The sequence below is a fragment of the Trematomus bernacchii genome, unplaced genomic scaffold (assembly GCF_902827165.1).
Source record: "Trematomus bernacchii unplaced genomic scaffold, fTreBer1.1, whole genome shotgun sequence".
Classification (NCBI taxonomy): Eukaryota; Metazoa; Chordata; class Actinopteri; order Perciformes; family Nototheniidae; genus Trematomus; species Trematomus bernacchii.
Genome location: NW_022987631.1, coordinates 769,987 through 795,302, shown reverse-complemented (window position 1 = coordinate 795,302; position 25,316 = coordinate 769,987). Strand labels below are relative to the sequence as shown.

Sequence of the window (25,316 nt, the reverse complement as noted above, 5' to 3'; positions counted from 1 at the left end):
TCATAGTTTGGATTGTGAACAATTTCTCCATTTGAATCAGAATCAGGTTTATCTCCAGGTGAGTCGACACGTCGTGGTGCAGACATAAAGTAAAACAAAGATTAAAAACACAGATAGAAAACTATTTGAAGAAAACTATAATAACATTAAAAGATATTGTAAAATATAGTAAGAAAAATAGCAGTATTTACATTGAATATGGTGGTTATCATAGAAAGAGAATTGTTGGATTATAACACACTTACACAACAACACACACACACACACACACACACACACACACACACACACACACACACACACACACACGCACACACACACACAGAGGATTTGAGACCTTGTACATGTTGTGACCCCTTGTTAAAGAAAGGGTTCATTTAATTGGAGGACTATTGGATGTGAATGGAAAGGTGAGAAGATAACTAATAAAGAATAAGAAGCTGTAAGTATTTCTCACAGATGTGTGTGTGAGGAAGTCCGTGGATTGGTCAATTTGGACCAATCAGCGGGGGCTTAACGTAACGGCTCCGCGGATTGGTCCATTTCGTTCCGGGTACGGCTTGACATCATGCCGTACCCGGAATAATCAAATGGACAATGACGTATCTCCAACGAGGCGTTTTGGGGAGGTCTTTTCTGTGTTAGAGTTTTGCATGCATAAAAACCTTCATAACACAAGGGGACGGGTCATAACCGGAAAAGCATGACATGGGACCTTTAAGTACATTTTGTTCCGAGTTCTCCCATCATCCCACTAAAGTCACATTATCAGTCATGTAAAGTAAATGAATCTGGGTGTTTAGTCCACTGAGAGAACTGATCTGAATCTAAAGAGGATGGTAATAAACTGGATATATCAAATATGATTTTACAGTACAAACACAGAGAGGGTCCGAGAAAGAGCGACGTGTCCGAGTCCACAATTAACCCTTTGTACAGTGAACACACACACACACACACACACACACACACACACACACACACACACACACACACACACACACACACACACACACACGGTACCTGCTGTGCGGACTGAGGCTGGAAAAAGGAGTCTTTGTCATTATGGTCCTTGGTCTTGGAATGACCTTCAATCACGCCTCAAACTGAGGGCACTTGTCTCAATAGCATGTTTTAAATTGAAGTTGTCTGAGGTCCTCACCACCAGCTGCTCTTGCAGTAATAAGTAGTACCTTTCTGTCCTCATGTGCACAATGTAGGGAGTGCTTTCCGTTTTTTTGTTTACTTAGTTGTGTTCTCTGTATTTGATATGTCTGTGTTATGTGTAATAATGTGTAACGCTGCTGCCTTCTTGGCCAGGTCAGCTTTGTAAATGAGATTTTATCTCAATGCTTTTATCAGGTTAAATAAAAATAAAACACACACACACACACACACACACACACACACACACACACACACACACACAACAACAACAACACAGACTAACACACTCACACACGATAAAGTAAAAACGTTAAGGTTTGTATACAGTTTGTAGTTTAAAGTGAACTACATCTCCCATGAGGTGAATGGGCTGGACTAAATGTGACGTCACTGCTGACCAATGAGGAACCGCGCTGTCGGCGGGGGGCGGGGCTTCTGCTCCCGTCCAGAGAAAGTGCCACGACTCCGCAGCCCGACTCTCCTGAGGTGAGACCCTTTATTCTACTCATATCAACTCTTTAACTGTCTTTATTTAAAACATAACCTGAGACTAAACTCTGACTGCTCTCTGAAACACATCTAAACTCTGAAACTGACACTAAACTCTGAAACTGAGACTAAACTCTGAAACTGAACACTTTAAGTCTGACGCTGCAAAGTCAGAAAGTTTGGGAAAAACTGGATTTGGATGAAAACTCTGAGAAAAAGGCAAAAAAAAAACCTTGATTTGACCAAAGACACAGTTAGTGTTAAAGAGAAGGGAAATAAGGTTTGAGTGATTTCTGCAGGGTGTAGAGATGTGTCTCAGTGAATATCTTTAAACAGCCTGGAACAGCCTGGAACTACTTAAATAAATATATGAAACATATAACATTAATATATATATAACACAGTGTTAGGGCTGCGGACTGGACGTACACTCAACTGTGTGTGAACAAATACAGAAGTTTATTTCAGGGTTATTAACGGTGTTTTAATGTGAAATTCTGTACCTGAGGTGTTCTGAAGACAGTTACATAACTGTGTGTGTGTGTGCGTGCGTGTGTGTATGTGTGCGCGTGTGTGTGCGTGCGTGTGTGTGTGCGTGTGTGTATGTGTGCATGCGCGTGTGTGCATGCATGTGTGTGTGCGCGCGTGCGTGTGTGTGTGCGTGCGTGTGTGTGTTCACTGTACAAAGGGTTAATTGTGGACTCGGACACGTCGCTCTTTCTCGGACCCTCTGTGTGTTTGTACTGTAAAATCATATTTGATATATCCAGTTTATTACCATCCTCTTTAGATTCAGATCAGTTCTCTCAGTGGACTAAACACCCAGATTCATTTACTTTACATGACTGATAATGTGACTTTAGTGGGATGATGGGAGAACTCGGAACAAAATGTACTTAAAGCGTAAAAAGAGAGACGTCCTGTTAACGGTCCGTGTCAGAGTTTTCTCATCATGGTGGAGAGTATAGTTTCATAAAGTACATGTAGTACTGTGTTTAATCTGAGGTACTTTTTATGCCCTTTATATTTGTATTGTGCTTTTTACTGCATGACTATATCTATATATGAGGCCCTGGAGAAAAACAACTCACTGGAGCTTCATTGATTAATTAATCAAGCAAACCATTCATTGATTGGTCGATTATTGTAACTCAATAGTCACTCAGTGGTGAATACATGTTGGGACGCTTCCCTGCAGTAAATATACAAGTTCTGTATTGAAATGTGACTTTAGTGAGATGTTGGAGAACTCGGAACAAAATGTACTTAAAGAGTAAAAAGAGAGATTTTGCATTGATTGTTAGTTTGACTGTTTTATTATTTATTATTATCAAGAACGTTTTTAAGGACATTTAGCACTTCAGTGTAATTCTGCTTTACTTACTTTATTTATATTTTCTGTTAAATGGAACCTATATACTCCTGATGTTCAGGTGTATATCAGTATGTAGTGTCTCTACTTTAAAGAGTCCTCTCCTGCTGATGTTCAGGTGTATATCAGTGTGTAGTGTCTCTACTTTAAAGAGTCCTCTCCTGCTGATGTTCAGGTGTATATCAGTATGTAGTGTCTCTACTTTAAAGAGTCCTCTCCTGCTGAGTGTTCAGGTGTATATCAGTATGTAGTGGTCTCTACTTTAAAGAGTCCCTCTCCTGCTGATGTTCAGGTGTATATCAGTATGTAGTGTCCTCTACTTTAAAGAGTCCTCTCCTGCTGATGTTCAGGTGTATATCAGTATGTAGTGTCTCTACTTTAAAGAGTCCTCTCCTGCTGATGTTCAGGTGTATATCAGTATGTAGTGTCTCTACTTTAAAGAGTCCTCTCCTGCTGATGTTCAGGTGTATATCAGTATGTAGTGTCTCTACTTTAAAGAGTCCTCTCCTGCTGATGTTCAGGTGTATATCAGTATGTAGTGTCTCTACTTTAAAGAGTCCTCTCCTGCTGATGTTCAGGTGTATATCAGTATGTAGTGTCTCTACTTTAAAGAGTCCTCTCCTGCTGATGTTCAGGTGTATATCAGTATGTAGTGTCTCTACTTTAAAGAGTCCTCTCCTGCTGATGTTCAGGTGTATATCAGTATGTAGTGTCTCTACTTTAAAGAGTCCTCTCCTGCTGATGTTCAGGTGTATATCAGTATGTAGTGTCTCTACTTTAAAGAGTCCTCTCCTGCTGATGTTCAGGTGTATATCAGTAGGTAGTGTCTCTACTTTAAAGAGTCCTCTCCTGCTGATGTTCAGGTGTATATCAGTATGTAGTGTCTCTACTTTAAAGAGTCCTCTCCTGCTGATGTTCAGGTGTATATCAGTATGTAGTGTCTCTACTTTAAAGAGTCCTCTCCTGCTGATGTTCAGGTGTATATCAGTATGTAGTGTCTCTACTTTAAAGAGTCCTCTCCTGCTGATGTTCAGGTGTATATCAGTATGTAGTGTCTCTACTTTAAAGAGTCCTCTCCTGCTGATGTTCAGGTGTATATCAGTATGTAGTGTCTCTACTTTAAAGAGTCCTCTCCTGCTGATGTTCAGGTGTATATCAGTATGTAGTGTCTCTACTTTAAAGAGTCCTCTCCTGCTGATGTTCAGGTGTATATCAGTATGTAGTGTCTCTACTTTAAAGAGTCCTCTCCTGCTGATGTTCAGGTGTATATCAGTATGTAGTGTCTCTACTTTAAAGAGTCCTCTCCTGCTGATGTTCAGGTGTATATCAGTATGTAGTGTCTCTACTTTAAAGAGTCCTCTCCTGCTGATGTTCAGGTGTATATCAGTATGTAGTGTCTCTACTTTAAAGAGTCCTCTCCTGCTGATGTTCAGGTGTATATCAGTATGTAGTGTCTCTACTTTAAAGAGTCCTCTCCTGCTGATGTTCAGGTGTATATCAGTATGTAGTGTCTCTACTTTAAAGAGTCCTCTCCTGCTGATGTTCAGGTGTATATCAGTATGTAGTGTCTCTACTTTAAAGAGTCCTCTCCTGCTGATGTTCAGGTGTATATCAGTATGTAGTGTCTCTACTTTAAAGAGTCCTCTCCTGCTGATGTTCAGGTGTATATCGTAGTAGTGTCTCTACTTTAAAGAGTCTCTCCTGCTGATTTCAGGTGTATATCAGATGTAGTGTCTCTCTTTAAGAGTCCTCTCCTGCTGATGTCAGGTGTATATCAGTATGTAGTGTCTCTACTTTAAAGAGTCCTCTCCTGCTGATGTTCAGGTGTATATCAGTATGTAGTGTCTCTACTTTAAAGAGTCCTCTCCTGCTGATGTTCAGGTGTATATCAGTATGTAGTGTCTCTACTTTAAAGAGTCCTCTTCCTGCTGATGTTCAGGTGTATATCAGTATGTAGTGTCTCTACTTTAAAGAGTCCTCTCCTGCTGGATGTTCAGGTGTATATCAGTATGTAGTGTCTCTACTTTAAAGAGTCCCTCTCCTGCTGATGTTCAGGTGTATATCAGTATGTAGTGTCTCTACTTTAAAGAGTCCTCTCCTGCTGATGTTCAGGTGTATATCAGTATGTAGTGTCTCTACTTTAAAGAGTCCTCTCCTGCTGATGGTCAGGTGTAATATCAGTATGTAGTGTCTCTACTTTAAAGAGTCCTCTCCTGCTGATGTTCAAAGGTATATAATATGTAGGGTCTCTACTTTAAAGAGTCCTCTCCTGCTGATGTTAGGTGTATATCAGTGTAGTGTCTCTACTTTAAAGAGTCCTCTCCTGCTGATGTTCAGGTGTATATCAGTATGTAGTGTCTCTACTTTAAAGAGTCCTCTCCTGCTGATGTTCAGGTGTATATCAGTATGTAGTGTCTCTACTTTAAAGAGTCCTCTCCTGCTGATGTTCAGGTGTATATCAGTATGTAGTGTCTCTACTTTAAAGAGTCCTCTCCTGCTGATGTTCAGGTGTATATCAGTATGTAGTGTCTCTACTTTAAAGAGTCCTCTCCTGCTGATGTTCAGGTGTATATCAGTATGTAGTGTCTCTACTTTAAAGAGTCCTCTCCTGCTGATGTTCAGGTGTATATCAGTATGTAGTGTCTCTACTTTAAAGAGTCCTCTCCTGCTGATGTTCAGGTGTATATCAGTATGTAGTGTCTCTACTTTAAAGAGTCCTCTCCTGCTGATGTTCAGGTGTATATCAGTATGTAGTGTCTCTACTTTAAAGAGTCCTCTCCTGCTGATGTTCAGGTGTATATCAGTATGTAGTGTCTCTACTTTAAAGAGTCCTCTCCTGCTGATGTTCAGGTGTATATCAGTATGTAGTGTCTCTACTTTAAAGAGTCCTCTCCTGCTGATGTTCAGGTGTATATCAGTATGTAGTGTCTCTACTTTAAAGAGTCCTCTCCTGCTGATGTTCAGGTGTATATCAGTATGTAGTGTCTCTACTTTAAAGAGTCCTCTCCTGCTGATGTTCAGGTGTATATCAGTATGTAGTGTCTCTACTTTAAAGAGTCCTCTCCTGCTGATGTTCAGGTGTATATCAGTATGTAGTGTCTCTACTTAAAGAGTCCTCTCCTGCTGATGTTCAGGTGTATATCAGTATGTAGTGTCTCTACTTTAAAGAGTCCTCTCCTGCTGATGTTCAGGTGTATATCAGTATGTAGTGTCTCTACTTTAAAGAGTCCTCTCCTGCTGATGTTCAGGTGTATATCAGTATGTAGTGTCTCTACTTTAAAGAGTCCTCTCCTGCTGATGTTCAGGTGTATATCAGTATGTAGTGTCTCTACTTTAAAGAGTCCTCTCCTGCTGATGTTCAGGTGTATATCAGTATGTAGTGTCTCTACTTTAAAGAGTCCTCTCCTGCTGATGTTCAGGTGTATATCAGTATGTAGTGTCTCTACTTTAAAGAGTCCTCTCCTGCTGATGTTCAGGTGTATATCAGTATGTAGTGTCTCTACTTTAAAGAGTCCTCTCCTGCTGATGTTCAGGTGTATATCAGTATGTAGTGTCTCTACTTTAAAGAGTCCTCTCCTGCTGATGTTCAGGTGTATATCAGTATGTAGTGTCTCTACTTTAAAGAGTCCTCTCCTGCTGATGTTCAGGTGTATATCAGTATGTAGTGTCTCTACTTTAAAGAGTCCTCTCCTGCTGATGTTCAGGTGTATATCAGTATGTAGTGTCTCTACTTTAAAGAGTCCTCTCCTGCTGATGTTCAGGTGTATATCAGTATGTAGTGTCTCTACTTTAAAGAGTCCTCTCCTGCTGATGTTCAGGTGTATATCAGTATGTAGTGTCTCTACTTTAAAGAGTCCTCTCCTGCTGATGTTCAGGTGTATATCAGTATGTAGTGTCTCTACTTTAAAGAGTCCTCTCCTGCTGATGTTCAGGTGTATATCAGTATGTAGTGTCTCTACTTTAAAGAGTCCTCTCCTGCTGATGTTCAGGTTTATATCAGTATGTAGTGTCTCTACTTTAAAGAGTTCCTCTCCTGCTGATGTTCAGGTGTATATCAGTATGTAGTGTCTCTACTTTAAAGAGTCCTCTCCTGCTGATGTTCAGGTGTATTCAGTATGTAGTGTCTCTACTTTAAGAGTCCTCTCTCCTGCTGATGTTCAGGTGTATATCAGTATGTAGTGTCTCTTACTTTAAAGAGTCCTCTCCTGCTGATGTTCAGGTGTAATCAGTATGTAGCTGTCTCTACTTTAAAGAGTCCCTCTCCTGCTGATGTTCAGGTGTATATCAGTATGTAGTGTCTCTACTTTAAAGAGTCCTCTCCTGCTGATGTTCAGGTGTATATCAGTATGTAGTGTCTCTACTTTAAAGAGTCCTCTCCTGCTGATGTTCAGGTGTATATCAGTATGTAGCTCCGTCTACTACTTTAAGAGTCCTCTCCTGCTGATGTTCAGGTGTATAATCAGTATGTAGTGTCTCTACTTTAAAGAGTCCCTCTCCTGCTGATGTTCAGGTGTATATCAGTATGTAGTGTCTCTACTTTAAAGAGTCCTCTCCTGCTGATGTTCAGGTGTATATCAGTATGTAGTGTCTCTACTTTAAAGATCCCTCCTGCTGATCTTCAGGTGTATAATCAGTATGTAGCGTCTCTACTTTAAAGAGTCCTCTCTGCTGATGTTCAGGTGTAAATCAGTATGTGATGTCTCTTACTTTAAAGAGTCCTTCTCCTGCTGATGTTCAGGTGTAAATCAGTATGTAGTGTCTCTACTTTAAAGAGTCCATCTCCTGCTGATGTTCAGGTGTAAATCAGTATTTAGTGTCTCTACTTTAAAGAGTCCTCTCCTGTGATGTTCAGGTGTACTCAGTATGTAGTGTCTCTACTTTAAAGAGTCCTCTCCTGCTGATGTTCAGGTGTAATATCAGTATGTAGGGTCTCTACTTTAAAGAGTCCTCTCCTGCTGATGTTCAGGTGTATATCAGTATGTAGTGTTTTCTACTTTAAAGAGTCCTCTCCTGCTGATGTTCAGGTGTAAATCAGTATGTAGTGTCTCTACTTTAAAGAGTCCTCTCCTGCTGATGTTCAGGTGTATATCAGTATGTAGTGTCTCTACTTTAAAGAGTCCTCTCCTGCTGATGTTCAGGTGTAAACGTCCCCTCTGTTGGACGAATAAAGGTATTTCTTCTTCTACATGCTAAGAACTAACTAATGCTGTTGATGTATTGTGATTTTAAAATGGTGTCTTTTATCATCTGGCCGAGGAAAACATCTGGAAATTAGCAATGTTTGCTAAAGCCGCCCCATTTACAGTTTTTGTGTGACAGTTGATCAATGGGGACTGTCCACGACACTATAAACAAGTAAACTAAACTAAAGTGGACTAAATGTTTGCCGTCCTGCAGACTTCCTGCTCCTCGCTCTGACTCGTCATGGACGTCTCCGACCCGCAGACTCTCGGCTTCATGGTCTTCGGAGGCTTCATGTTCATCTCAGCGGTCGGCATCGCGCTGGTGTCGACGCTCTCCATGAAGGAGACATCGTACGAGGATGCGCTCGCCAAGCAGCGCCGCAAACAACCGCCGCCCACCAGAGCAGAGAAGAAGAAGAAGGATAAGAACCAGGAGAAGAAGAACAAGGCCAAGAGGAAGGAGGAGAAGGAGGAGGAACCGGGGAGCGACACCGGCGAGGAGGTGCTTTTATTTAGGTCTTAATGTGTGCATATGTATAAATGTGTCTGTTGATTGTGTATCATCACAGCTGAGAACATCTCACCAGTTGCACCAGTTGTAACTTGCGGTTACAGGGAGTAAACCTTTGCAATAAGGGAACATTATACATCGAGACCTCACCTTCTCATTCTCCTCTTTCTGATCATCTGATGCTTCTTATACAATGTTCATGAACTTTATACACAGGGATGTTTCGTAACAGGGGCATCATTTAGGTATATACATATTTTTATACATATTTTTATATATATTTCTTTTTGTATTCGGGATTGTGGGAAACGGTATTTCGATCTCTGTCTGTACACAAAAGATTGACAATAAAGTTGACTTTGACTTTGAGGTGGCTCCAACCGAACCAGAATCGGAACCAGAACCTGCCGCTGAGCCTGAACCTGAGCCTGAACCTGAACCTACACCAGAACCAGAACCCATCGTGGTTGCCCCCACCATCGAGGCTCCTCCAGCCGCCGCACCAAAGGAGAAGAAGAAGAAGAAGTCCGCCAAGGTGGAGCCGGTTGTCGTGGCGGTGGAAACTGCCGCTAAGGAAGTTCTGATGATGGCGGTGGCGCCGGTGGTCGACGTATCTCCCGTTAACGTCGTCGCTAAAGTCACCAAAGAACCGCCGGCTGCTGTTAAAGCTGAAGAACCCAAAGAGGCCCCCGCGGGCAACAAGAAGAAGAACAAGAACAAACCGGAGCCAGGTGAGAAGAGTCGGGTTGTAGTGGTCGTTTGTCAAAAGTAGAGAGTTATAATTCCACATATCGTACCACGTCGTACCGATACAATTACACACGATACCATACAGCACGATACCATACTATAAGCTACGATGTGGTACGATGCGGTACGATGCGGTACGATACGGTACAATACAGTACAATACAGTACTTTTATGAAGGCCATGTAGTCACAGATAAGTCTTAAAGGTCCCATGGCCATTTCTACTGATCATAGTTCCATAGTGGAGGTCTACTAGAATAGATTCACATTGTTCAATGTTCCAAACTCTCATTGGTTTCTCATACAGCATCTCTGTATAGTATGTGTATTCACTCTCTGTCCTACACGCCTTGTTGGAGCTCCTGCCCCCCCCCTCCCTGTGAGCCCACTGTGCTCTGATTGGTCAGCTCGCCCACTCTGTTCTGATGAGTCCACCTCCGTTACAGCTGAACATCAGTGATTATGTTTTACAATGGCGTTTGTTAGCAACCAGGAAATGACACCAGTAAGGACAAACATGAGAATGCTGCGTGGGGTCTGGGGGCCGTGTTGGCGGTACGTTGCGGGGCTCGCTGCTGCGGACAGTGTGAGCTGGCTGTGAGTGTGTGTGTGTGTGTGTGTGTGTGTGCTCAGGCTGAGTTCAGGCTGAGTTTTGCGGTGTATCGCTGTCTCAGGCTGAGAAATCCGCGGAGCCGCAGCTGAGAAAAGATAAGGCTGAGTGAGTGTGTGTGTTTGAGGAGCTCCACGGATTGGTCCATTTGGACCTGGGTATGGTCACGTCACTATACTCAGGAAGAAACAAATGGAAAAAGAGAAATGGAAAAAGAGAAATGTCCAACGAGACGTTCTGGGGCAGCAGAGACAGGTATTTTCTGTGTTACAGGGTGTACTTTGAGGGTTTGTGACTCTGCAGACTCTGCAGACTCTGCAGACCGTTTACATGCAGAAGCTACATAACACACAAGGGGACGGGTAATAACCGGAAAAAGCATGACATGGGACCTTTAAGGGTTGAATCCACACGTCTCTTGGCGCTTCATTACCGACCTTTTGAACTGGATATAGTAAAATCAACACAACCACTATAACATTATCAGGTGTGCAGACCATAGACTGTATATATAAAGGTGCGGACGCATGCCGTCGAAAATACGCTTTCATTCCACCTTGCAGACTTCCAATGCCTCAGTAGCGTCACGCAATTGGACATGAGCACTATATAGTAATAAACATTAACCATACATAATAATAGGCCTAAATGGGGTCATAATGGGTTTCTGATGAACGTATATCAGATATCACAATCATATACCTCGGTAAAACCACACGATGAAGTGTAAAAGGTCACCTATTATGCAAAATCCACTTTTTCATGTCCTTTATACATAAACATGTGTCCCCTCTGTGTAAAGAGATTCAGAGAGTTTCAGGAAAAAAACAACCAAGGTAACCCCCCCCCCCCCCACCTTATCACCTGAATCTCCTCCTAGAGCACCATTGAGTTCTTTGTAACCAAATCTCTCTCAGAGGGGCGTGGGGAGGGGCTCCTTATTTTCATCTAAAGTAACAGACAGAGAATCAGCACTTTGGAAACAGGGCTGAAACAGAGGGGATTATGGGTAATGCTGCAATGATCTGTTTGGTGTTTCAGCCAATCAGAGACAGGCTCTGGATATATCTGAGAGCTGTGATATATTGATGAAGAAGAGGATGATAGGGGACCTTTAAATGACGGGTTGTGTTTCGTCCTTGTTTCTCTGTTAGTGACCGACTCCTCGCTGCTGTACGGCGAGCTGCTGTCCGCCGTGTCCAACCGGACGCTCAGCGAGGACCAGACCAGCAAACTGATGGAGGTCCTGAACCAGAAGGCCGGCGACTCCTGGCAGCTGGTACATAAACACAACAGATTCAATGTTAGCCGCTAGAACCATCACTGCAGATGTTAGCAGAAAACAGAGTCCTGCAGCATCTCCTGGACCAATGGGAGCCCTCCATGTGATTTAGGGTTATGTCTGAAAATAATCTCTGTGTCAAACTAATGTTTCTGATTCTTACACGTTTAGTTCAGCAGGATAATCTCCACATATTAATACCACTTCATGATTTCTGAAGTAAAAAGCTAAACCCAGTGGGGTATTTACTGACATATTTGATGTAAAACGTTAACATCTCTTCCGCTTGTGTTAACCACAGACCTTATTTCAGGATAACAACCAAACACACATTAAGAAAACCATTGACCTCCAGACCAGGGGACATGAAGTGAAGAAATGCTGACTCATGTCAGGGTTTAGGAATCATGTCAGGGTTTAGGAATCATGTCAGGACTCATAATACTGAGTCATGTCATGTTTTAGGACTCATAATGCTGACTCATGTCAGGGTTTAGGACTCATAATGCTGACTCATGTCAGGGTTTAGGACTCATAATGCTGACTCGTGTCAGGGTTTAGGACTCATAATGCTGACTCATGTCAGGGTTTAGGACTCATAATGCTGACTCATGTCAGGGTTAGGACTCATAATGCTGACTCATGTCAGGGTTTAGGACTCATAATGCTGACTCGTGTCAGGGTTCAGGACTCATAGTGCTGACTCATGTCAGGGTTTAGGACTCATATGCTGACTCATGTCAGGGTTTAGACTCATAACAGGACTCATGTCAGGGTTTAAGACTCATAACAGGACTCAATGCTGACTAATGTCAGGGTTTTTAGGACTCATAATGCTGACTCATGTCAGGGGTTTTAGGACTCATAATGCTGACTCATGACAGGGTTTAGGACTCATAATGCTGACTCATGTCAGGGTTTAGGACTCATAATGCTGACTCATGTCAGGGTTTAGGACTCATAATGCTGACTCATGTCAGGGTTTAGGACTCATAATGCTGACTCATGTCAGGGTTTAGGACTCATAATGCTGACTCATGTCAGGGTTTAGGACTCATAATGCTGACTCATGTCAGGGTTTAGGACTCATCTCCTCCAGAAAGTTCTTGACAGCTGGTTTTAGTCTTCTAGCATGTTACAGTAACATCTGTTCGTCCCTCAGGCCTGTCAGAAAGGAGACCCTCTGTCCACCCTGAAGAAGCAGCTGGAGGAGAAGGAGAAGCTTCGGACCGCCGAGCAGGAAGTTGCCGCCGCCGCCAAGACCCGCCTAAAAGAGCTCAGCAAGGTGAGTCATGTGATCTCTAAAGAGTTAATAATTCTGTCCTGTTGGTTTCTCAATATCACAACAACGCTACCAAACACAGAACACTAACAAGACACCTTAAAGTATCTTCCTCCTGTAAAGGTGCTCGTTAAAAGGTTGCTCAGATTAACCAAATGAATGTTTTCTGATGAAATGTTATGGTAGTAGAAGTACATGGGTACATGGGTTGGTAAACTTGATGAGTCAGTGTTCTTACGTTTTGATTGGATAACACTTTATTATCAAATCGAGTCTGCATCACAGCAGCTCCATTTTCTTACCTTGTAGTTTCTCCATCAGAACTCACCTCGGTTCTTCTTGGTTTCCTCCCTCAGGAACTTGGTGCAGAGAAATCCAAGATGGGCTCTCTGGATGCGCGTCTGAAGGCGGAGCTGAGCGCTCAGACTCAGAAACTGGACGCCATGCGGGTCAGCATGGAGGCCGGCGAGCAGGAGCACCTGAAACTCACCGAGACGCTGAACCAGAAGGTACGCTCCGACTCTCTGTTCCTGAGGGGCAAGGTCAAGTTTCTCATCAAGGGTTTGATGTCCATGAGGGACAGCTAGGTTAAATCTTAAGTCCTGTTGACGAAACGCCTCAAGTCCTTAAGGGTTGATCAAGTTAAGTCTTCAAGAAGCCAAGCCCAGGAAAAGTCCTTTAGGGAAAGTCTACGTCAATCCAGAACTTCTTGAGGGTATGATTGAATCATATTTCCAGTCCTGGGGTGCAGGTCCAAGTCAAGACTCAAGTCCCGGGTTGTGTTTCTCTGAGCAGAATTCAGTTCTAATTCAGTTGTTCAGAAATCCTTTTCTTGTCCCACACCGGGACCAAATGGCAAGTTTGATCTTGATCCTGTGTCTAATATCAGCTAACGTTCTGTTTACCGTGGACAGATCGGTGTGTTTGTAGCCTGTTGAGCTAACGGTGTGTTTGTAGCCTGTTGAGCTAACGGTGTGTTTGTAGCATGTTGAGCTAACGGTGTGTTTACCGTTGACAGATTGGTGTGTTTATACAACCCAGTCTCACGGCATTTCGTGTTATAGTCACGAAATTAATCTATTGATTCGTGTTCACCAACACGATTTCGCCATTTTTTTCGTGTCACACAGAACGATTTTAAAAGCAATGTAAATAATAACAAATTAGAAGGAAAAAGACATTTAAAAAAATACAGATTTAAGTATTCTGACACAGAACGATTTTAGAAGCAATGTATTTCTATTGGTAGTATGTTTCGTGCCTGCACCAAATAATAACAAATTAGAAGGAAAAAAAGATGACATAAAATACAGATGTCAGTATTCTGAGGCTCTGAGACATTTCTTTTCCTCACTGACGGCAACAAAACTCAGACATTATACAATTAAATAAAAGGGATAGGGGTTAGGCTTAGGGTAAGATATTGAGTAAGAACATGTTTTTATGAACCACACAGCTTCTGGTCTTCCAAGACCCGACCGGACAAAAAGACGTGTTGCAGGCACGAAACATACTACCAATAGAAATACATAGCATTTAAAATCGTTCTGTGTGACACGAAAAAAATGCGAAAATCGTGTTGGTAAACACGAATCAATAGATTAAATTAATTTCGTGACTAATAACACGAAATGCCGTGAGACTGGGTTGGTTTGTAGCCTGTTGAGCTAATGGTGTGTTTGTAGCCTATTGAGCTAACGGTGTGTTTACCGTTGACAGATTGGTGTGTTTGTAGCCTGTTGAGCTAACAGTGTATTGTAGCATGTTGAGCTAACGGTGTGTTTACCGTTGACAGATTGGTGTGTTTGTAGCCTGTTGAGCTAACAGTGTATTGTAGCATGTTGAGCTAACGGTGTGTTTACCTTGACAGGTTGTTGTTCTGCAGGAGCAGCTGGAGAACGGGCCGAACGCTCAGCTGGCTCGGCTGCAGCAGGAGAACTCGATCCTGCGCGACGCTCTGAACCAAGCGAGCAGCCAGGCGGAGAGCCGGCAGAACGCCGAGCTGGCCCGTCTGCGGAGCGACTGCCTGCACCTCAGCCGCGAGCTAACGGAGCGTAGCGACGCTCTGCGCGCCGACGAGGAGCGCCGCCGCGGCCTGGAGGCAAAGATGGCCGCCGCCGAGCAGGAAGCAGCCCAAACCCGGGTCAGAAACACGAGAGGCTGAAACACGAGAGGCTTAAACACGAGAGGCTTAAACACTGCACACCACTCCACTCTCTCAGGGTTCTCCATTATAAGAAACAACCACATGTAGCATCAGAAACCTCACAGATAACTCACTGAACCAAACGTATCAGAGATAAGACAACATTCTTATGTCTTTAAAGAGTAATTCATGTTTCAGGTATTGAGACATTGAGCCTGTTCTTAAAGTGGTGTAGAAGTCGAGCATTGCATTTGCAAAGAATAAGACAAGAATAGTCCAAATCTGATCCCAGAGGTTATCCTGACTCTCTTTATGGATTTACATTAGGAGAAGTTGGGGATGGTCCCAGGCACTCGTTTAGTTTTCCCAGCGATACTAAGAGTTGATGTTAAAACACTGCAGGACACCGATTGGTCGGAGAGAACAAGTAATCCTGACTGAGTCACCATTTTTAAATAACAAACTACCATCAAAAATGTTCGGATGTTTTATGTTCATCAGACCAGATTATTATGACAACCTGCAGATCTATAGCGAGAAGCGACAGACGAGGCTCTGTTTGGATTAAAGGCTTTAGGGTTAGCTTAATGCTAAAAGTGAGTCATTTATATGTGTAGCTGCAGCTAACAGGAAGTGTGTTGTGTGTTTGTGTGTGTAGCTAACAGGAAGTGTGTTGTGTGTTTGTGTGTGTAGCTAACAGGAAGTGTGTTATGTGTTTAGGACACTGAGTGCGCTCTGCAGCAGCGTCTGCAGGAAGTGATGTCAGAGCTGAACGCCGCACAGCAGGAGGCCGCCGCCGTTAGCGGTGAGTACATACTCACGGAGGAAAATATAATGAGTGTTAAAATAACAGCTTTTCATCAAGAGCTCTATCTTTCTTTCTCTATTCTTTGCTTATTATTGAGCTGTTGAGTTTCTGTTATGTTCCCAAAACATGTCAGAAACATCCCAGTCCATATGTACTCTCATTGCTTTGAATCATGGTAACACAAAGAGCATTGGACTTCTAACTGGCTTCAGCCTCTTTCTGTGTTTCCATCCCATCCACTCCAATAACTGCATATCTTGTGTTTCCTGCTGTTCCTCCTCAGAGCTGCAGGGGGCGCTGGCGCTCAGAGACGCCGACCTGCAGGAGCTCCGGGCCCAGCTGGAGAGCCAGGCTGCAGGACAGGTAAACACCTGGTGTTAATGTGTGGTTCAAACACTCAGGTAGTCAGATAGTACCACGTAAGGATATTTCATATAATCCAAAACACTTGAGGAAGTTACACCGTCACCAGAGGGAGGGGTCAGAGAGGTTATTCCTAATGTTTTTAATAGTGCTAATATATTGTTTAAATTCTTGATATGTACAAAATTTGATTTGGAGTCAGCCCATTTTTTTTAAGGATATAACATTTCAGTGTTAACTTCAGTGAGTATCTGGTAGTAACTTCAGTGAGTATCTGGTAGTAACGTCAGTGAGTATCTGGTGTTAACTTCAGTGAGTTTCTGGTAGTAACTTCAGTGAGTATCTGGTAGTAACGTCAGTGAGTATCTGGTAGTAACGTCAGTGAGTATCTGGTGTTAACTTCAGTGAGTATCTGGTAGTAACGTCAGTGAGTATCTGGTAGTAACGTCAGTGAGTATCTGGTAGTAACGTAGTATCTGGTGTTAACTTCAGTGAGTTTCTGGTAGTAACGTCAGTGAGTATCTGGTAGTAACGTCAGTGAGTATCTGGTAGTAACTTCAGTGAGTTTCTGGTAGTAACTTCAGTGAGTATCTGGTAGTAACGTCAGTGAGTATCTGGTAGTAACTTCAGTGAGTATCTGGTAGTAACTTCAGTGAGTATCTGGTAGTAACGTCAGTGAGTATCTGGTAGTAACTTCAGTGAGTATCTGGTAGTAACTTCAGTGAGTTTCTGGTAGTAACTTCAGTGAGTATCTGGTAGTAACTTCAGTGAGTATCTGGTAGTAACTTCAGTGAGTATCTGGTAGTAACGTCAGTGAGTATCTGGTAGTAACGTCAGTGAGTATCTGGTAGTAACGTCAGTGAGTATCTGGTAGTAATGTAGTATCTGGTAGTAACTTCAGTGAGTATCTGGTAGTAACGTCAGTGAGTATCTGGTAGTAACGTCAGTGAGTATCTGGTAGTAACGTCAGTGAGTATCTGGTAGTAACGTCAGTGAGTATCTGGTAGTAACGTCAGTGAGTATCTGGTGTTAACTTCAGTGAGTATCTGGTAGTAACGTCAGCGAGTATCTGGTAGTAACGTCAGCGAGTATCTGGTAGTAACTTCAGTGAGTATCTGGTAGTAACTTCAGCGAGTATCTGGTAGTAACGTCAGCGAGTATCTGGTAGTAACTTCAGTGAGTATCTGGTAGTAACTTCAGCGAGTATCTGGTAGTAACGTCAGCGAGTATCTGGTAGTAACTTCAGTGAATATGTGGTACTAACAGGTTGTGTCCTGCAGGGGGGCGCAGGCGTCTGAGGTGGAGCATCTGAAACACAGGTAACTCTTCTTCTTCATCCTTTAACCATAAATGAAGCCCCGGGCCCGTTCTCATTTCATCAAATTCCCCTCCTCGACTCCTATCCCTCGACTCCCCTCCTCGACTCCCATCCTCGACTCCCCTCCTCGACTCCCCTCCTCGACTCCCCTCCTCGACTCCCCTCCTCGACTCCCCTCCTCGACTCCCCTCCTCGACTCCCCTCCTCGACTCCCCTCCTCGACTCCCCTCCTCGACTCCCATCCTCGACTCCTCTACCTCGACTCCTATCCTCGGAGAGGAGAGAGGAGGGGAAGCAGCAGGCGGTTAGAGAAATGAGAACTCCCTCTCCTCTGAGCGGTCATTTTAAAAGAGACGTCCATTAATGATGACAGGAGCACAGCAGCCCTCTGTCTGATGGACAGATGTGTGCATGACCACTTCTATATTTACTTGAGTCATTCACAGTGCGGTTATAATGATACAATAAAGGCTACAGGAGGTGCACGCACACCACACACACACACACACACACACACACACACACACACACACACACACATACAATACACAACACACACACCACACACACACACATACACATACACATACACTACACACACACACACACACACACACACACACACACACACACACACACAACACATACACATACACCATACACATACACATACACATACACATACACACACACACACACACACACACACACACACATGTATATATTTATATAAATATATACAATTTCAGAATCAAACAGAGCACTCTCATAATAACGTAACACTATCAGAGACTGGATATATCCCCCCCCCCCCTCCCCCCCTCTCTGGTCGCTACAATGAGGGAAATAAATGACGGGCCAAAAGTTTTATTTACAAGTATTAAAAGTAAGCAGAGGACACCAAACCAACTGAGACCTGTCTGTCCGCTGCATCTACGCACACACTGCACCACACACACCTACACCACACACACGCACCTACACACTGTACCACACACACGCACCTACACACTGTACCACACACACGCACCTACAGCTCCTAAAGCATATAATCAGGCTACAGCCGTTGTGTATTTTATTTTGTGAAGCACTAAATGGTTTTAGAAAAATATCGACTTTGTTTGTAGATATCTACTAAACTAAACTTGTAAAGACTTTTAAAGACTTATATTTAACCTGTTAAGCCCCGAGCCTGTTTTTCGGGTTTCAGGCTCGAAAATAACATGCCCAAAACATATGACTACAACTTCAATTCTAAAAGGGTTATATGAATAATTTCTTTTATCAAAGCAAGGTTACATCTGTGAGTTGGATGTAGACGTGTCAGAATCAATATAGATTTTTCTCAGTCAGAGTAAATTCAGATGGAACATAGCAAAAAAAGGTAAATTCTTACCTCCGCCTAAAGAAAAAACATTACTTATAGTGAAAACCACCCTTGAATGATGGGGTGGTGGACTGGGGGCTTTGGGAATCCAGAGTATAGCATATGGTGGGTACCCTGTGTCAAGATTGAGGCAAAACGGGTGAAATTTGACCTTTTTAGAGAGGTTTAGCAAAAAAAAGGTCCAGGCGGAATAAGCTTTGGGCACATTTGGGTACATCTGGTTCCATCAGTGCCATTTGACCTTTTTCAGGTACCAGACTATAAAAATTGTGTATTACATTGAATTATCACCATAGGTATTCATTCCATCCAAAGAAAATAAAAAATAAAAAAAAATAATAATAAATGTAATTTGTGGAAAAAAAAGGACCCGCCGACGGGGTCTTTGGGGCTTAACAGGTGAAATGTTACTTTCAGTCTTCAATAAAGAAGAATAATTCGCGCCCCAACACAAACGTGAACTTCCAGTCGTTGTGGCGGACTGTAGTTTGACTTCCTGTCTGACTTCCTGTCTGACTTCCTGTTAGGCGTACAGCTCAGAGACGAGCAGTCGGTGTTCTGGAGGCGGAGCTTACTGCGCTGAGGGCGGAGCTGCAGCTGATGACATCACAGAGGTGAGAACCAGCACAGGGTGTTTCTCATCGCGAGTACGCTTGCTTGGTAGCACATGTCTGCCGAGCATCTTGCTTCAGAAGCGAGTCAAGAATACTTCCTGACATTTGGAAAACAAAGAGTGGAACAGGCGAGCAAGTGTGCAGGTGTGCGTCATATGAGAGGCCCCCGCCTCTTACATCTTCCGCCACAGATTTGGGGAAATTGGTCCGTGAGCAAAAGCATTGTGGGGATTTTAAAGACCGCTGAGTCTACTCATGTTGCAGCCTCGATATTTCTCCAAAGGGAGTACGCCGGGCTCGGTAGATTTCCAAGTATGCTGGAGATTGGAACAGTACTTCGGCGGCACTCGATGACGTAGCATGCTTGAAATAGTGGCTCTGAAGCAGCTTTACTCGCGATTGAGAAACACCCACAGTCTGTATGAAGTGGATCAGTTTGATGACAGCAGCTCCTGGTGGACGTCAGAGGAACTGCAGTCTAATCCTGTTTCTGTTTGTGTGTTCAGAGAGGAAGCAGCTGGAGAGCAGAGAGAGGTACGCTCCATTTCATCACCTTCACACTTTAGAGAGGTACGCTCCATTTCATCACCTTCACACTTTAGAGTTACGCTCCATTTCATCACCTTCACACTTTAGAGTTACGCTCCATTTCATCACCTTCACACTTTAGAGAGTGACGCTCCATTTCATCACCTTCACACTTTAGAGAGTTACGCTCCATTTCATCACCTTCACACTTTAGAGTGACGCTCCATTTCATCACCTTCACACTTTAGAGAGTGACGCTCCATTTCATCACCTTCACACTATAGAGTTACGCTCCATTTCATCACCTTCACACTTTAGAGAGTTACGCTCCATTTCATCACCTTCACACTTTAGAGAGTTACGCTCCATTTCATCACCTTCACACTTTAGAGAGTTACGCTCCATTTCATCACCTTCACACTTTAGAGAGTTACGCTCCATTTCATCACCTTCACACTTTAGAGAGTTACGCTCCATTTCATCACCTTCACACTTTAGAGAGTGACGCTCCATTTCATCACCTTCACACTTTAGAGAGTGACGCTCCATTTCATCACCTTCACACTTTAGAGAGTGACGCTCCATTTCAACACCTTCACACTTTAGAGGTACGCTCCATTTCATCACCTTCACACTTTAGAGTGACGCTCCATTTCATCACCTTCACACTTTAGAGTGACGCTCCATTTCAACACCTTCACACTTTAGAGTGACGCTCCATTTCATCACCTTCACACTTTAGAGTGACGCTCCATTTCATCACCTTCACACTTTAGAGAGTTACGCTCCATTTCATCACCTTCACACTTTAGAGTTACGCTCCATTTCATCACCTTCACACTTTAGAGAGTTACGCTCCATTTCATCACCTTCACACTTTAGAGTTACGCTCCATTTCATCACCTTCACACTTTAGAGTGACGCTCCATTTCATCACCTTCACACTTTAGAGTTACGCTCCATTTCATCACCTTCACACTTTAGAGTGACGCTCCATTTCATCACCTTCACACTTTAGAGTGACGCTCCATTTCATCACCTTCACACTTTAGAGAGTGACGCTCCATTTCATCACCTTCACACTTTAGAGTGACGCTCCATTTCATCACCTTCACACTTTAGAGTACGCTCCATTTCATCACCTTCACACTTTAGAGTGACGCTCCATTTCATCACCTTCACACTTTAGAGTTACGCTCCATTTCATCACCTTCACACTTTAGAGTGACGCTCCATTTCATCACCTTCACACTTCAGAGTGACGCTCCATTTCATCACCTTCACACTTCAGAGTGACGCTCCATTTCATCACCTTCACACTTTAGAGTTACGCTCCATTTCATCACCTTCACACTTTAGAGTGACGCTCCATTTCATCACCTTCACACTTTAGAGAGTTACGCTCCATTTCATCACCTTCACACTTTAGAGAGTTACGCTCCATTTCATCACCTTCACACTTTAGAGTACGCTCCATTTCATCACCTTCACACTTTAGAGAGTTACGCTCCATTTCATCACCTTCACACTTTAGAGTTACGCTCCATTTCATCACCTTCACACTTTAGAGAGTTACGCTCCATTTCATCACCTTCACACTTTAGAGTTACGCTCCATTTCATCACCTTCACACTTTAGAGTTACGCTCCATTTCATCACCTTCACACTTTAGAGAGTGACGCTCCATTTCATCACCTTCACACTTTAGAGTTACGCTCCATTTCATCACCTTCACACTTTAGAGAGTGACGCTCCATTTCATCACCTTCACACTTTAGAGTTACGCTCCATTTCATCACCTTCACACTTTAGAGTGACGCTCCATTTCATCACCTTCACACTTTAGAGTTACGCTCCATTTCATCACCTTCACACTTTAGAGGTACGCTCCATTTCATCACCTTCACACTTTAGAGTGACGCTCCATTTCATCACCTTCACACTTTAGAGTTACGCTCCATTTCATCACCTTCACACTTTAGAGTTACGCTCCATTTCATCACCTTCACACTTTAGAGAGTTACGCTCCATTTCATCACCTTCACACTTTAGAGAGTTACGCTCCATTTCATCACCTTCACACTTTAGAGAGTACGCTCCATTTCATCACCTTCACACTTTAGAGAGTTACGCTCCATTTCATCACCTTCACACTTTAGAGAGTTACGCTCCATTTCATCACCTTCACACTTTAGAGAGTGACGCTCCATTTCATCACCTTCACACTTTAGAGAGTGACGCTCCATTTCATCACCTTCACACTTTAGAGAGTGACGCTCCATTTCATCACCTTCACACTTTAGAGGTACGCTCCATTTCATCACCTTCACACTTTAGAGTGACGCTCCATTTCATCACCTTCACACTTTAGAGTGACGCTCCATTTCACACCTTCACACTTTAGAGTGACGCTCCATTTCATCACCTTCACACTTTAGAGTGACGCTCCATTTCATCACCTTCACACTTTAGAGCTACGCTCCATTTCATCACCTTCACACTTTAGAGTGACGCTCCATTTCATCACCTTCACACTTTAGAGTGACGCTCCATTTCATCACCTTCACACTTTAGAGTTACGCTCCATTTCATCACCTTCACACTTTAGAGAGGTACGCTCCATTTCATCACCTTCACACTTTAGAGTTACGCTCCATTTCATCACCTTCACACTTTAGAGTGACGCTCCATTTCATCACCTTCACACTTTAGAGTGACGCTCCATTTCATCACCTTCACACTTTAGAGAGTGACGCTCCATTTCATCACCTTCACACTTTAGAGTTACGCTCCATTTCATCACCTTCACACTTTAGAGTGACGCTCCATTTCATCACCTTCACACTTTAGAGAGTGACGCTCCATTTCATCACCTTCACACTTTAGAGTGACGCTCCATTTCATCACCTTCACACTTTAGAGGACGCTCCATTTCATCACCTTCACACTTTAGAGAGTTACGCTCCATTTCATCACCTTCACACTTCAGAGTGACGCTCCATTTCATCACCTTCACACTTTAGAGTTACGCTCCATTTCATCACCTTCACACTTTAGAGTGACCTCCATTTCATCACCTTCACACTTTAGAGTTACGCTCCATTTCATCACCTTCACACTTTAGAGTACGCTCCATTTCATCACCTTCACACTTTAGAGTACGCTCCATTTCATCACCTTCACACTTTAGAGTTACGCTCCATTTCATCACCTTCACACTTTAGAGTTACGCTCCATTTCATCACCTTCACACTTTAGAGAGTTACGCTCCATTTCATCACCTTCACACTTTAGAGTGACGCTCCATTTCATCACCTTCACACTTTAGAGAGTTACGCTCCATTTCATCACCTTCACACTTTAGAGAGTGACGCTCCATTTCATCACCTTCACACTTTAGAGTTACGCTCCATTTCATCACCTTCACACTTTAGAGTGACGCTCCATTTCATCACCTTCACACTTTAGAGTTACGCTCCATTTCATCACCTTCACACTTTAGAGTGACGCTCCATTTCATCACCTTCACACTTTAGAGTTACGCTCCATTTCATCACCTTCACACTTTAGAGGTACGCTCCATTTCATCACCTTCACACTTTAGAGTGACGCTCCATTTCATCACCTTCACACTTTAGAGTACGCTCCATTTCATCACCTTCACACTTTAGAGTTACGCTCCATTTCATCACCTTCACACTTTAGAGTTACGCTCCATTTCATCACCTTCACACTTTAGAGAGTGACGCTCCATTTCATCACCTTCACACTTTATAGAGTTACGCTCCATTTCATCACCTTCACACTTTAGAGAGTTACGCTCCATTTCATCACCTTCACACTTTAGAGAGTTACGCTCCATTTCATCACCTTCACACTTTAGAGAGTTACGCTCCATTCATCACCTTCACACTTTAGAGAGTTACGCTCCATTTCATCACCTTCACACTTTAGAGTTACGCTCCATTTCATCACCTTCACACTTTAGAGAGACGCTCCATTTCATCAACCTTCACACTTTAGAGAGTACGCTCCATTTCATCACCTTCACACTTTAGAGAGTGACGCTCCATTTCAATCACCTTCACACTTTAGAGGTACGCTCCATTTCATCACCTTCACACTTTAGAGTGACGCTCCATTTCATCACCTTCACACTTTAGAGTGACGCTCCATTTCATCACCTTCACACTTTAGAGTGACGCTCCATTTCATCACCTTCACACTTTAGAGTGACGCTCCATTTCATCACCTTCACACTTTAGAGTGACGCTCCATTTCATCACCTTCACACTTTAGAGTGACGCTCCATTTCATCACCTTCACACTTTAGAGTGACGCTCCATTTCATCACCTTCACACTTTAGAGTGACGCTCCATTTCATCACCTTCACACTTAGAGTACGCTCCATTTCATCACCTTCACACTTTAGAGTTACGCTCCATTTCATCACCTTCACACTTTAGAGTGACGCTCCATTTCATCACCTTCACACTTTAGAGTACGCTCCATTTCATCACCTTCACACTTTAGAGAGTGACGCTCCATTTCATCACCTTCACACTTTAGAGTTACGCTCCATTTCATCACCTTCACACTTTAGAGTGACGCTCCATTTCATCACCTTCACACTTTAGAGTGACGCTCCATTTCATCACCTTCACACTTTAGAGAGTTACGCTCCATTTCATCACCTTCACACTTTAGAGTGACGCTCCATTTCATCACCTTCACACTTAGAGTACGCTCCATTTCATCACCTTCACATTAGAGTGACGCTCCATTTCATCACCTTCACACTTTAGAGTACGCTCCATTTCATCACCTTCACACTTTAGAGTGACCTCCATTTCATCACCTTCACACTTTAGAGTTACGCTCCATTTCATCACCTTCACACTTTAGAGTGACGCTCCATTTCATCACCTTCACACTTTAGAGTGACGCTCCATTTCATCACCTTCACACTTTAGAGTTACGCTCCATTTCATCACCTTCACACTTTAGAGGTACGCTCCATTTCATCACCTTCACACTTTAGAGAGTTACGCTCCATTTCATCACCTTCACACTTTAGAGTGACGCTCCATTTCATCACCTTCACACTTTAGAGAGTTACGCTCCATTTCATCACCTTCACACTTTAGAGTGACGCTCCATTTCATCACCTTCACACTTTAGAGTTACGCTCCATTTCATCACCTTCACACTTTAGAGACGCTCCATTTCATCACCTTCACACTTTAGAGTTACGCTCCATTTCATCACCTTCACACTTTAGAGTGACGCTCCATTTCATCACCTTCACACTTTAGAGTTACGCTCCATTTCATCACCTTCACACTTTAGAGTTACGCTCCATTTCATCACCTTCACACTTTAGAGAGTGACGCTCCATTTCATCACCTTCACACTTTAGAGTTACGCTCCATTTCATCACCTTCACACTTTAGAGTGACGCTCCATTTCATCACCTTCACACTTTAGAGTTACGCTCCATTTCAT

At 43.1% G+C, this 25,316-nt stretch overlaps 1 protein-coding gene across 1 annotated transcript; it reads left to right on the top strand.

The window, feature by feature from the left end:
- Positions 1–1,433: 1,433 nt before the first annotated feature.
- Positions 1,434–19,853, top strand: rrbp1b (ribosome binding protein 1b). The gene is made up of 12 exons (XM_034133042.1): positions 1,434–1,653; positions 8,426–8,713; positions 9,093–9,453; positions 11,237–11,361; positions 12,527–12,649; positions 13,003–13,155; positions 14,517–14,789; positions 15,513–15,597; positions 15,884–15,963; positions 17,245–17,282; positions 19,197–19,282; positions 19,789–19,853. The coding sequence occupies exons 2-11, from the start codon at positions 8,453–8,455 to the stop codon at positions 19,249–19,251; spliced, it is 1,554 nt and encodes a 517-aa protein (XP_033988933.1). The 5' UTR covers positions 1,434–1,653; positions 8,426–8,452; the 3' UTR covers positions 19,252–19,282; positions 19,789–19,853.
- Positions 19,854–25,316: the final 5,463 nt, after the last annotated feature.